Source organism: Sardina pilchardus, chromosome 12 (assembly GCF_963854185.1).
Source record: "Sardina pilchardus chromosome 12, fSarPil1.1, whole genome shotgun sequence".
Taxonomy (NCBI): domain Eukaryota; kingdom Metazoa; phylum Chordata; class Actinopteri; order Clupeiformes; family Clupeidae; genus Sardina; species Sardina pilchardus.
The window spans coordinates 33,964,228-33,977,557 of record NC_085005.1 but is presented as its reverse complement, the minus strand read 5'-3'; the positions used below and the strand labels follow the sequence as shown (position 1 = coordinate 33,977,557).

Genomic DNA, 13,330 nt, shown 5'->3' with positions numbered 1-13,330 from the left:
CACACACCCTACCATATAGCACCTTATCATGATCATTACACACACACACACACACACTCTACCATATAGCACCTGATCATGATCATTACACACACACACACACACACACACACCCTACCATATAGCACCTGATCATGATCATTACACACACACACACACACACACACACACACACACCCTACCATATAGCACCTGATCATGATCATTACACACACACACACACACACACACACCCTACCATATACAGTAGCACCTGATCATGATCATTACACACACACACACACACACACACACACACACACACACACTGAGGGTCACCTGGTGTCTTGTAGATCACTGATGCCCTTCATGTGCAGGACTGCCTTTGCCATCTCCACCATCCGCAGCACTGGGCGTTGGGGCGTTGGGGGGGGGGGGGGGGGGTATTGGGGGGGCATAACTATTAGTTCAACCTCCACAACATTTACTCATGTGCACATCAGAGTAGCAATGTCTCCTTCCTCTGAACAAATTGCAAATGCTGTTGGACATGTATCAGTTGCTGTGGCGTGTATTCTAGAGCTCTGCTGTGGCATGTGTTCTAGAGCTCTGCTGCAGGCTGTGGCGTGTGTTCTAGAGCTCTGCTGTGGCATGTGTTCTAGAGCTCTGCTGCAGGCTGTAGCGTGTGTTCTAGAGCTCTGATGTGGCGTGTGTTCTAGAGCTCTGCTGTGGCATGTGTTCTAGAGCTGTGCTGCAGGCTGTGGCATGTGTTCTAGAGCTCTGCTGTGGCGTGTGTTCTAGAGCTCTGCTGTGGCATGTGTTCTAGAGCTCTGCTGTGGCGTGTGTTCTAGAGCTCTGCTGCAGCGTGTGTTCTAGAGCACTGCTGTGGCGTGTGTTCTAGAGCTCTGCTGCAGGCTGTGGCGTGTGTTCTAGAGCTTTGCTGCAGGCTGTGGTGTGTGTTCTAGAGCTCTGCTGCAGGCTGTAGCGTGTGTTCTAGAGCTCTGCTGTTGCATGTGTTCTAGAGCTCTGCTGTGGCATGTGTTCTAGAGCTCTGCTGCAGGCTGTGGCGTGTGTTCTAGAGCTCTGCTGCAGGCTGTGGCGTGTGTTCTAGAGCTCTGCTGCAGGCTGTGGCGTGTGTTCTAGAGCTCTGCTGCAGGCTGTGGCGTGTGTTCTAGAGCTCTGCTGTGGCATGTGTTCTAGAGCTCTGCTGTGGCGTGTGTTCTAGAGCTCTGCTGCAGGCTGTGGCATGTGTTCTAGAGCTCTGCTGCAGGCTGTGGTGTGTGTTCTAGAGCTCTGCTGCGGCATGTGTTGCAGAGCACTAGAACACATGCCACAGCCTGCAGCAGAGCTCTAGAACACACGCCACAGCCTGCAGCAGAGCTCTAGAACACACGCCACAGCAGAGCTCTAGAACACATGCCACAGCAGAGCTCTAGAACACACGCCACAGCCTGCAGCAGAGCTCTAGAACACACGCCACAGCCTGCAGCAGAGCTCTAGAACACATGCCACAGCAGAGCTCTAGAACACACGCCACAGCCTGTAGCAGAGCTCTAGAACACATGCCACAGCAGAGCTCTCTAGAACACACGCCACAGCCTGCAGCAGAGCTCTAGAACACACGCCACAGCCTGCAGCAGAGCTCTAGAACACATGCCACAGCAGAGCTCTAGAACACACACCACAGCCTGTAGCAGAGCTCTAGAACACATGCCACAGCAGAGCTCTCTAGAACACACGCCACAGCCTGCAGCAGAGCTCTAGAACACATGCCACAGCAGAGCTCTAGAACACACGCCACAGCCTGTAGCAGAGCTCTAGAACACATGCCACAGCAGAGCTCTCTAGAACACACGCCACAGCCTGCAGCAGAGCTCTAGAACACATGCCACAGCAGAGCTCTAGAACACACGCCACAGCCTGTAGCAGAGCTCTAGAACACATGCCACAGCAGAGCTCTCTAGAACACACGCCACAGCCTGCAGCAGAGCTCTAGGGCTCTGCTGTAGCGTGTGCCTGCTTACCCAGCGGGGCGTCCTCTCTCCTCAGGGACGTGCAGTTCCCCAAATGCGCTCGCGGGACGACGAGATAGTGATGAGGGGCCCCTGGCTTCACGTCTCGGAAGCACACCATCTCATCATTCTGCACACACACACACACACAGCATGGTCATTACACACCATCTCATCATTCTGCACACACACACAGCATGGTCATTACACACCATCTCATCATTCTGCACACACACACACACACACACACACACACAAAGCTCTACACAAAACAGAACAGAGGTCATATCAAACTGCCCGGGGAGTAGAGCCCTGAGTTAGCCTAGTGCTAGTTACAGTAGCCCTGAGTTAGCCTAGTGCTAGTTACAGTAGCCCTGGATTAGCCTAGTGCTAATTACAGTAGCTGAGTTTAATAGCCTAGTGCTAGTTCCTGTACCCCTGAGTTAGCCTAATTACAGTAGCGGAGTTATCCTAGTGCTAGTTACAGTAGCCCTGAGTTAGCCTAAGTAGCTGAGTTAGCCTAGTGCTAGTTACAGTAGTCCTGAGTTAGCGTAGAGAGTCTTCAACATATAGCTCATGAGCTACCAGTAACTCCCCATCTATTCCTGAGAAGCTGTCCAAAAGGTTCAAGGAAAGAGGACATTTTTAAAAAGAGTTGAAAGGAGAGCTACTAACAAAACCAATTAAATAAATTCAGGATTAACTTTAACTGTGGTAAATGGGTCATTCCACCGAAACCTTCTGTTTGACCATCTCAGATTTGCTTCAAACTTTTACCATCTAAAAAGTAACCATTTAAACTAACTTAGCCTGTTTGAACATGGTACCCCCCTTCTGATTTTTGGCAATGTGCAACAAACACGTTGCTTGCTGGTAAATCACACTGGTATCATCCTTAATCTTTGTCCTCATCTTTGTTTTAGAGCAGAAACACTCACACAGAGAGATAAAATACTAATGGGCATAAATGCACAGAAAATACTACTGTCTGTTTTATTAGCTATATGCATGAGGCAGGTAAAGCTGTGGGGAAGAAGGAAAGCTTCCCTAGTCCCCTAACCAATCACTTTGCATTCCCTAGTGCCCTAACCAATCACTTTGCATTCTCTAGTCTCCTAACCAAACGCTTTGCATTCCCTAGTCCCCTAACCAATCACTTTGCATTCCACACAAGGTGACCTGATGATCCCAAAAATGTGGAAAAAACAGGGACATTTTCAGTTTGACTATCAATCTGATTAAAATACATAAAAGTTTTATCTTCAAAAAACTGGACACACAGTTTTTCTGTATTTTCCCGGGGACAGGCAACCAAAAAAGGGGACTGTCCCCTGAAACCCGGCACGTCTGGTCATCAGTGATGGGCAGTAGCTTCACTACTTGGGGCTACATTTTCCAGAACATTTGTGGAGCTCACAGTAAAGCTTCCTTCTGACCGCCCATACGTCAATCATTTAGGCCATATTCTCCTGTATTTACATCAATCATTTAGGCCATATTCTCCTGTATTTACATCAATCATTTAGGCCATAATCTCCTGTATTTACATCAATCATTTAGGCCATATTCTCCTGTATTTACATCAATCATTTAGGCCATATTCTCCTGTATTTACATCAATCATTTAGGCCATATTCTTCTGTATTTACATCAATCATTTAGGCCATATTCTCCTGTATTTACATCAATCATTTAGGCTATATTCTCCTGTATAAAAAATACAAACTCATTTTCCATGCCAGAGATGAAGCAACATAATTGTCCTTGCTAAGATGTTGGTAGTAGTCTACTGTGTGGTTTCATTAAGCAACGTCTATGAAATAAGCTGTCGATATTGTTTCTATTAGTCTTATATTGCTCGTGGTAAAAGATAAACTGAATGGGTAGGCCTTGTACTTTTAAACGTAGCACCAACATTTCAAGTGGCTTAAGTTATTATCTGTTATGCTGAGTTATGTTGCCATTCCACTGAGTTGTCATGAAGCTGGTTCACTTCATTGGTTTATGTTCATTGTTTGGGAAATTACAAAGTAGCTTCTGATGTAGCAAGCTACTTTTGTGAAATGTATGTAACTTAGCTGGCTACATTTTGTTTTTAGGTAGTTTTGGTGTAGTTAAGCTTCATTTACTATAGAGTAGCTGGTAGCTTAGCTCACTACATTTAGCTGAGTAGCTGGTAGCTTAGCTCACTACATTTTCTAAGTAACTTCCCCTTCACTGCTGGGCTATGTCCAGAAGTCAAGCGTGCATGCTGGGCAGCGTGCATTTTCCGGAAGTTACGTCCGAATAGACTGTCCGAAAGTCAAGCGCTCTCACTAGTGGGTACTTCGTTTGGCGTGATTTCCAAGCGTGCATCGATGCATCTTTTTTGGCCTCAGATATCCCATAATCCATTGCGCAGCGCAGGTCAAGCTCCACACGTCATGCAAATCGTCAACACACCCCCCTCCCCGAGTCAGGTGACGCCAACTAGTTAGTGCTGTCCAAATGTAGGTAGGGACGCATACTGAGGAGCAAGCTAACTAACACGCTACTGGGAAGAAGGCACTACCCAGCGTGCACGCTTGACTTCTGGACACAACCCTGGTCACCCTATTCACACCACCCCACCCCCGAACACACACACACACACACACAGGTGTGCTGTATCCACCAGAGGGCCATCACATGTGTGAACGATGCTCATTCACATGAACTCCTTCCTTGCCAAACTAGTTTACGTTCCAAAAGCTCCGCCAATCGATTGGTTAGATTTGAATCTAATGGGTGGGACAGAAGAGGGGATTGGTTAGATTTGAATCTAATGGGTGGGACAGAAGAGGGGATTGGTTAGATTTGAATCTAATGGGTGCGACAGAAGAGGCATTGCAGTATCAACACCACACAGTACTCTGAGACTTCTGAACTCCTTTGTTTACAAGAAGGGACTGAGATGTTCTAATAATCATCGACTATTCTTCATTTGTACTGTTTGCTATTTAACTCATTTGACAAGAAGTGTAACTGGATTTGTTGTACAAAACAAAACAAAACTAGTCTGAAATGTCAGAATATACTGGACCAACTGCGATGCCTGTGCCAGTGACAGAGGGGGGGAAAGAAGCGTGTCTGTTAGCAGTTCAGATCGGAGATGAAGATCCTGGACGAGACCATGACTGTGAGCCTGATACAGCAGCAACCGTTAACTGCAATGGAGAACAGATGGGAATTATACCAGAGGAAGAATCAGATTTAAGAGGTCAAAAAGACAACTCTTCTACAGGTAAGTTGCTCATTAGGTTTTTTTGCTTTATGGCAAGGTAAAATATCTTAACAATAATATAATTATTAGTGTTTTTAAAAACATTTTCTCAACGTTCTTCTCTTGCAAACCATCACTATATGGACACAGAGGAGACCAACCATGGCGGGAAAAAGACACGTCAGTGTAGCGAGTGTGGGAAGACCTTCCGTACGAGTAATCTCAAATCTCACCAGCGGATGCACACGGGAGAAAAGCCACATCAGTGCTCTACATGCACAAAGAGTTTCTGGACTAAGCCAGAGCTGACCAACCACCAGCGCTCACACACCGGAGAGAAGCCCTTTCAGCGCTCACACACCGGAGAGAAGCCCTTTCAGCGCTCACACACCGGAGAGAAGCCCTTTCAGCGCTCACTCAGTGCTCGGACTGCGGAAGGTCTTTCAGTCAAGACACACACAGGAGAGAAGCCCTTTCAGTGCACGGACTGCGGGAGGTCTTTCAGTCAAGACACACACAGGAGAGAAGCCCTTTCAGTGCTCAGACTGCGGAAGGTCTTTCAGTCAAGACACACACCGGAGAGAAGCCCTTTCAGTGCTCGGACTGCGGAAGGTCTTTCAGTCAAGACACACACAGGAGAGAAGCCCTTTCAGTGCTCAGACTGCGGAAGGTCTTTCAGTCAAGACACACACAGGAGAGAAGCCCTTTCAGTGCTCAGACTGCGGCAGGTCTTTCACCCGCTTGACTGGCCTCCAGATGCACTCCATGATGCACACGGGAGAAAGGCCGTTCCCGTGTCATCTGTGCGAGAGGAGTTTCAGGAGCAGGTCAGAGGTCACCAAGCACCTGCGCACACACAGCGGGGAGAAGCCGCACCAGTGCTGTGTGTGTGGGCGGAGCTTCAGCACTGCGGCCAAGCTGTCGATACACCAGCGCACACACACCAGCGAGCGGCCGCACCAGTGCTGTGTGTGCGGGAAGTCCTTCAGACAGAGCTGCGGCCTCGCGGCACACCAGCGCACACACACCGGGGAGAAGCCGTACCGCTGCGCCACGTGCGGCAAGAGCTTCAGCAGCAAGACCTACGTCACCGTCCACCAGCGCTCACACACGGGGGAGAAGCCGCACCAGTGCACCGTCTGCGCTAAGTCCTTCAGCAACACACGCGCTCTTAAGAAACACCAGCGGCTCCACGCAGGAGACAGGCCCTGAATTAGCCTAGTGCTAGTTACAGTAGCTGAGTTAGCCTGTGCTAGTTACAGTAGCCCTGAGTTAGCCTAGTGCTAGTTACAGTAGCTGAGTTAGCCTGTGCTAGTTACAGTAGCCCTGAGTTAGCCTAGTACTAGTTACAGTAGCTGAGTTAGCCTGTGCTAGTTACAGTAGAGTTAGCCTAGTGCTAGTTACAGTAGCTAAGTTAGCCTAGTGCTAGTTTCAGTAGAGTTAGCCTAGTGCTAGTTACAGTAGCTAAGTTAACTTGTACTAGTTACAGTAGAGTTAGCCTAGTGCTAGTTACAGTAGCTAAGTTAGCCTAGTGCTAGTTTCAGTAGAGTTAGCCTAGTGCTAGTTACAGTAGCCCTGAGTTAGCCTAGTGCTAGTTACAGTAGCTAAGTTAGCCTAGTGCTAGTTTCAGTAGAGTTAGCCTAGTGCTAGTTACAGTGAGTTAAGTTAAAATGTCTGTTAAAAAAATGCATCATTGAGATTATGCTGAATAGTCAATAAATTACCCTGACTTGGGCATTTCACTAGCCTACTTGAATCATTAGCCTATATAGCCTACAAAAGTGTTCAACCACCAGATATATTATCCACACATGGGGTAAGTTGAACCACAAAACTTTTTTGTAGAGAGCCTCTCTACACCTCTACATCTCTTTACCTGTATAAGGTATTGAAGATTTGTTGATTACAGAAGTAGTAGAACTCTTTAAAATGTTGTTTGGTGTGAATATTACAAAAAAAACCCCTCTCTGCCACATTAGAATGATGGAGAACGTAAAAACATGGCTCATCTTACCCGTTCAGCAATTTGTTCTCGACTTTTCAGTCCTATTCACACACACACACACACACACACACACACACACACACACACACACACACACACACACACACACAATTAAATGTAAAGCTTTCTGACCCGACCTGTGATGTGGACTGTGAAAGGGTTTATAGTAGGCTGCTATTTTGCAATTTCTATTAGGCCTACACTTAAAAAACACACAACAAATCTGTTGTCTGGTTTTCTTCCTTAATGACAATGAATTAAGGTCTGGCAACAGACTCTAGTAGGCTACTTTAGTAGGCTAAACCAAAGATCCTTCATTACTGTCCGCTTTAACCCTCTCTGGCTAAACTACTAGACTGGGGAAAACCCTGCCTGATTTGCCGGCGATTTGGATTTCACCCAGCAGCTCAGGCTGGAACATGGAGGTGATATAAGAATCCTGAGCTGGAAACCTGCACATCTATCTCTGCTGCTTTCTGGGTCGAATCACAAACTAGTTTCCAAAAGGCGCAACCGCATCGTTGGTCTGATTGGTTGAAGGACTATCCAAGCGTGCATAGTCATTTGAACGATGCCCATTGATCACGCCTCTCATGCAGTAGAAATAAAGCGCAGACTCCCCAGACTAATGTTCAGTCTTAAAATATTGAGCTTAGTCCAGAATAACTGTACCCTGTCTGTCACTTTGTCTCACACATACAGTAATGTTTGAGACCCACTGCAGTAAGCGGCTATGGGATAAACTGCAGACATGGACATTTTCTTTAGGGTTTCTTAGCTATTTTTAAGAAAAATTAAATTAAATTTTTAAATGTAATTTAATATTCCAGGTTTCCATCACTTAATTAGTTCCTTCCAAACATCAACCATTATTTTCATTAATTGATGGATAGCCTACTCCTTGAATTCTAACTCATTTCATGTGGCTAAATTACATTTGAACACATTTGAAATGTAGGCCCTACTTACTGTTTTGGAAATATGAATATAATTCAAGAAAATCTAAGAAAGAAATGTGAAAGACTTCCAACAACTCATTCGGCAACAGAGAAACAACAGCTGCAGAGTAGCTAGCCACCCATCCCAAGAAGAGAACTCACACAATGTACAATTTCGGTGTCTGTCTTGTTGGACGCAATTCTGCAGAATATACAACTGTCACCGTTTGGAAATGTCTCTTTCGGGTCCCCGTTACTCTCCTGATCTGACATCGCGTCCTCAGGTGCTGTCAAAGCAGTGAGTGAGTGAAGACTACGGACAGGCTTTCGGCTTCAGTTGACACTACCACAGACATTACCTCTTCCGTGTTGTTATCACGTGATGTGTAGAAAACCAGTGGATGTTTATTGCGTCTGCTAACACTAGATGGCGCTGCTGCACTAGTTCAAATCAATCTTTAGTAGGCTACACTGTATAGTGTATACGATCAGTTAAAACCAAAGATCATAGAGCTCTATGATCTTTGGTTAAAACTACCGTTATATTAGTCAAATGGAACCAATATAGGCTACCAATCTTACTAGGCTATGCCAGCAGCAGCGCTACAGAATTTCTGCTTGTGTAGGCTATGGAAATGATTTGCGCAGAAACTGTTGAGGAACATGAAGTTAAACATTTTAACAAATAATAACTTCTCGAGATTTTAAAGAACAAATTAAAGAAATTTGTGTTCAGACAAAAAGCACCTAAAATGGCCATACTTCTAAATTTGTGTCATGGCGACCCCCATTGTTGGCTGCGGAATATCGTGGATAACCAACTTTACCACGCTGCGTCACTAGAAGACAAAGGAAAGTGAAAGTAATAGGCTACTTCAGATGCGCAACCATTTTGACTAGGCTATCTTAGCTGTTCGTCACGAAAGTGTTTGGGTAGATTTTCTATACGTCTGGGTGTAACTTTCTCTAATGTTATCTATTCAGTGACAGTTAAGGTGAGTAGCCTGACGCATCTTTTACATTGAATATGCTACTTGTTCGCAGCTTCTTATTGCCTACTCGAAAATAATTCCTGTCTAAAATGGCGTGCTGCGTGCTGTGTGTAGCCTATTTTGTAGGCTAAGCCAAGAGGAAACGTGTTGTATTTTTTTTTTTTTTTTTTTTTTGTAGCAAAAAAAATGACTCCATCTTTACAACAAAGGCTACACGTTTGTCTTTAGTCAACTTCACTACTTAAAAATGTGCCCTTGGTAGACCTAGGTTACTAAGAGGACTGTGAAAGGTTATTCGTTTAGGCTTAAAATAGTATAGGCTACTACAGCTCTCCTATCCATTTCATTGGTTATTTTTTTATTTTTCAAAACGGATTGACTAGGCTATTTGTACCCCTGATAAAGCCTGGGCCACGCACCTTTGCATGATGCGTCACACACACACACACACACACACACACACACACACACACACACACACACACACACACACACACACAGTGGACAGAAAGTGAAGAATTCTGAAAGGTTTCGGCACAATATCTGTTCTGATTAATTTTATGGTGAGTAAAGATATTTTAATAATCTTTGTTCACTACAACCATCAGTTTGGTAGTTAACAGCAATTTCGGGATTATGACGGTCAGGCCTATGCAAAACTCCCTATACATGATGTGGAAGCAGATAGTGACGAACACCTGGCTTAATTGCCTCCTCATGCAGCTGGCAATGAAGGTGCATTTCATTAAATTAAAATAATGTTAGTCATGTGATGGATAGGAATATAGCCCAAAAAGAAACACGTTTGTTTCTTTAGCCAGGTTTAATGCTACTGTTGCAATCAGGTAGCTGTGAAATTTGGCCAGAAAAGGAGTCATACATGTTCATTCATTCCATGAAAGTTGAAACAGAAAAAAAAAGAATTTAACTTAGGCTAACAGCGTAAGCAAGCCTACACAAAACTGCTGTAATTGCTTGCTTTCCGACCGCGGTAAGAAAACATCCCTACATCCCAGCCCTACCTATAGCCTAATAAGATTATGTGTTTGGATTTTGAGTTTATTATGCTGTAACACAATTGTAACATAGTTTGAAAGGGACAGGATTCAGCAGTGGGTTACTCAAAACAGACCTGTCTGACTCACCTCACGTTATCCAAAGCATTATAGGCTGGTTTCTTACAGAAATTATGTTTTGTGCCAACAAACACAACACAGATGATATATTCATGGGTAACACCAAGGCTTCTGCGAAAAATAGGATTTGATTGGGTTGAGGCAGCAAGTCAGTAGTTAGATGACATTTGTCTTGAAGGCTACTCAGTATAGCAGAAAAATAGTTTATTTTACTTTCTATGCAGAAAAACAAGTGAATCTAAAAGATGTTGGACCCGTTGTTTTATTTTCATAATCTTTGTTCAGTGAGTAAAACCATTAGTTTAGCTAACAGCAATCTTCCATAAGCAGGTAGCTACACCATTAGCACAACAGTCAGCTATTGTAGGCTACACAGGAGTCTGGGGTTTGCATACTTTGAGTTTATTTTTATTGCAGTTCAGAAAAGTAGCTATTTGCATCCAAGTAAACTGTCTGAATAAAGGTAGCCGAACTCTAAGTGTAGCCTCAAATTGACTTCTCACTTTATTTATTCACAGATGAGTGGGGACTGTGGGTATCCTAGGGGAAGGTCTAGCCCTGTCGGAGATCGCCCAAACAGTAAGTCTACTTAAAGGTACATTATGTAGGATTTTAAGTGTTCTAGTACCTCAAGTCAACGTCTTCATTCATAAATAGATCCTCTTTGGTGTAAAATAACATATGCCAATGATCTGACTTGTCCTACTGGCCGAAGAATCACTTCCCGGCATTTACATTGAAAGGGACGTTCACAGGAAGTCTTCCATGTCTTTCCGGTGTATAGAAAAATATGAACTGCCGAGAGGGACATAAAACACTACCGCTACCGCTAAACACTACCGCTAGGGAGAAGCACGTTTTTGCATTTCGCGTTACACAGAGAAGCAGCGTGAAGACGGTCATACTTAACCTACAGACAAGCACTGCACTTAGTGACATAGTTCATGCCTTTAGAGCAATACAAGCATTAGCCTATACTGTCATGTCAAGTTGTTAGCTGCTGCTATACTAATATTACGATAGTAAGCTAATGTAAAAACAATATAAGCATGACAAGGTAATTCACTATGTTGCTCGAGGAGTAATTACTCATACATGATCATACAAATTATTCAAAGAACTTTAGAATAGCTTACATCATCACTGGAAAGAAAACTCGATGAAGTGGTAGAAGACATCTTGAATGAATCTCGACCCATTCAACTTCCCGTAGTTCTAGCCATCTTGCAACGCACATTTGAAAACGCGTGGCGCTAGAGCGTGCATGCAAAATCAAATTTAACCACTAGATGGGAGCAAAAACTACATAGTGTACGTTTAATCTTTTTACTGTGAAATACATTTTTAAAGAGCAATTTTCCACTTACATGGAGTGTTTTGTATTTCTGGCCTGAATGACTCTAAATGATTGAGGTCAGGCTATTTGTATTCCAGATATTACTGTTGATTTGTCATAAAATGGCTACTTTCTCATTTCAGTGTCTGCGTTAAGGATTGTGCTTGTAGGGAAGACTGGAGCTGGGAAGAGCTCCTCTGGGAATACTATTCTAGGGAGGAATGTCTTCAGAAAGGACATCAGCAGTGCATCCATCACCAAAGAGTGCTGGAAGGAGGTCGGTATGGTTACCAGGAGGGAGGTGGTTGTAGTAGACACTCCTGGACTGTTTGACACCTCCCACTCAGAATTGGCGGTGAAACAAGAGATCGCTAAATGCATAAACATGTCGGCACCGGGCCCACATGCCATCGTTTTGGTCATCAAAGTGGGAACCTTTACAGCCGAAGCAGAACAGTCTGTGGAGAAAGTCAGAGCCATATTCGGCGAGGACGCAGACAGGTACACCACGGTCCTCTTCACTCGTGGGGATGAGCTGACCGGTAGCATTGAGGAGTATCTGAGCGAAGCACCTAATAATCTCAAACGCGTCTTACATTTGTGTGGAGGACGTTATCATGTATTTGACAACAGAAACATGAAGAATCGGACACAAGTGCTAGAGTTTCTTTGGAAAGTGGATAAAATGGTTGCAGCCAATGGAGATGCATTTTACACAAACTCTATGTACAAGGATGTGGAAAAAATGCTGAAGGAGAAAGAGCAAGCAATAAAGGAAAGATATTCAAGAGAACTTGAAGAGAAAGAGAGGCAGTTTGATGAGGAAAGGAGAGGATATCAGGAAACTATTGAAAAACTAAAACAATCTGAGCAAGACAAGGAACTGAAAATTAAAGAACTAGAATGCCTCATTCAGCAGAAAGACCTAGAGAGAATGGAGTATGAACGGTTTTACAATGAAATCTTAAGATCTGCTAGAGAGGAAGCAGAGAATACACATGTCATTGATGCAATGTCCATGCTCAGCAGCAGAGAGCAGCAAATCGCCAGCCTATTTAAAAAATTTCAGATCAAGGATTAAGATCAAGGCTAGAATAGATTATTGTTGTTTTAATGAACCTGGCAAAAAACACAGATTTTTTTATTATTATTATTAAATGTAAGCAATAGCCTATATCTTGTAGCTGTTAAGCCAAGTGATAATATTTAGAATAACCTAAAATCTGAACAACTGACAAGAGGTTGCCTTTGCAGTCACAATTTCCATGTTTATTTTGTCCAACTGTTCATGACACATCTGGGGGGGGGGATTTATGATGAAAACGCTTTCATGACAGCCAGCAGATGGACCAAAGGTATTTTCTTTATTTTTTCTCTGTGTCTATTGTAAAAACAAATTAATTAATAAATAAACACCTATCTTGTATGTTTATTATGACCGCCGCTAGCATAGCTAGCGAAGCGGTCATATAGTTGTTGTCAAAGTTTTTTTTTTTTTTTTTTTTTTTTTTCCGTCATCGGTTCTGAATTTTTGGTCAACGATTCCCGGGACACCGTAACACCGGGGCACATGAAACTTGGTGGGCATGTAGCCCCAGTAGACTTTTACGGAAAAATTTCGTTTCGTCCCCGGGGGTCACTCCCCCCCCGCGCTGGCCCCGCCCGAAGCCCAAAAATTGCAGTTTTTCCTA

General features: G+C 44.1%; 2 protein-coding genes across 3 annotated transcripts in view; one reads left to right on the top strand and one right to left on the bottom strand.

Moving 5' to 3' along the window:
• Window positions 1–8,506, bottom strand: part of LOC134097520 (adenosine 5'-monophosphoramidase HINT3-like) — a 14,129-nt gene extending 5,623 nt beyond the window's left edge. Inside the window, exons 1-3 of the mRNA XM_062550396.1 lie at window positions 8,338–8,506; window positions 2,004–2,121; window positions 319–388 (exon numbers count right to left, since the gene is read on the bottom strand). Coding sequence (XP_062406380.1) covers window positions 319–388; window positions 2,004–2,121; window positions 8,338–8,448 — 299 coding nt within the window. The 5' untranslated portion in view covers window positions 8,449–8,506. The remainder of the gene's footprint in view (window positions 1–318; window positions 389–2,003; window positions 2,122–8,337) is intronic.
• A 546-nt stretch (window positions 8,507–9,052) lies between these two features.
• Window positions 9,053–13,065, top strand: LOC134097519 (GTPase IMAP family member 7-like). 2 transcript variants are annotated; one of them, XM_062550395.1, is made up of 3 exons: window positions 9,053–9,170; window positions 10,822–10,882; window positions 11,783–13,065. In XM_062550395.1, the coding sequence occupies exons 2-3, from the start codon at window positions 10,822–10,824 to the stop codon at window positions 12,718–12,720; spliced, it is 999 nt and encodes a 332-aa protein (XP_062406379.1). In that variant the 5' UTR covers window positions 9,053–9,170; the 3' UTR covers window positions 12,721–13,065. The 2 variants fall into 2 exon arrangements, with proteins under 2 accessions (XP_062406379.1, XP_062406378.1); XM_062550394.1 differs by lacking the exon at window positions 9,053–9,170 and adding an exon at window positions 9,694–9,730.
• The last annotated feature ends 265 nt before the right edge of the window (window positions 13,066–13,330 follow it).

Excerpts from the sequence above, each read along its gene's own strand:
- LOC134097519 (XM_062550394.1), top strand. Across the intron at positions 10,883-11,782 it reads TGTCGGAGATCGCCCAAACA|TGTCTGCGTTAAGGATTGTG; the intron begins GTAAGTCTACTT and ends TTCTCATTTCAG.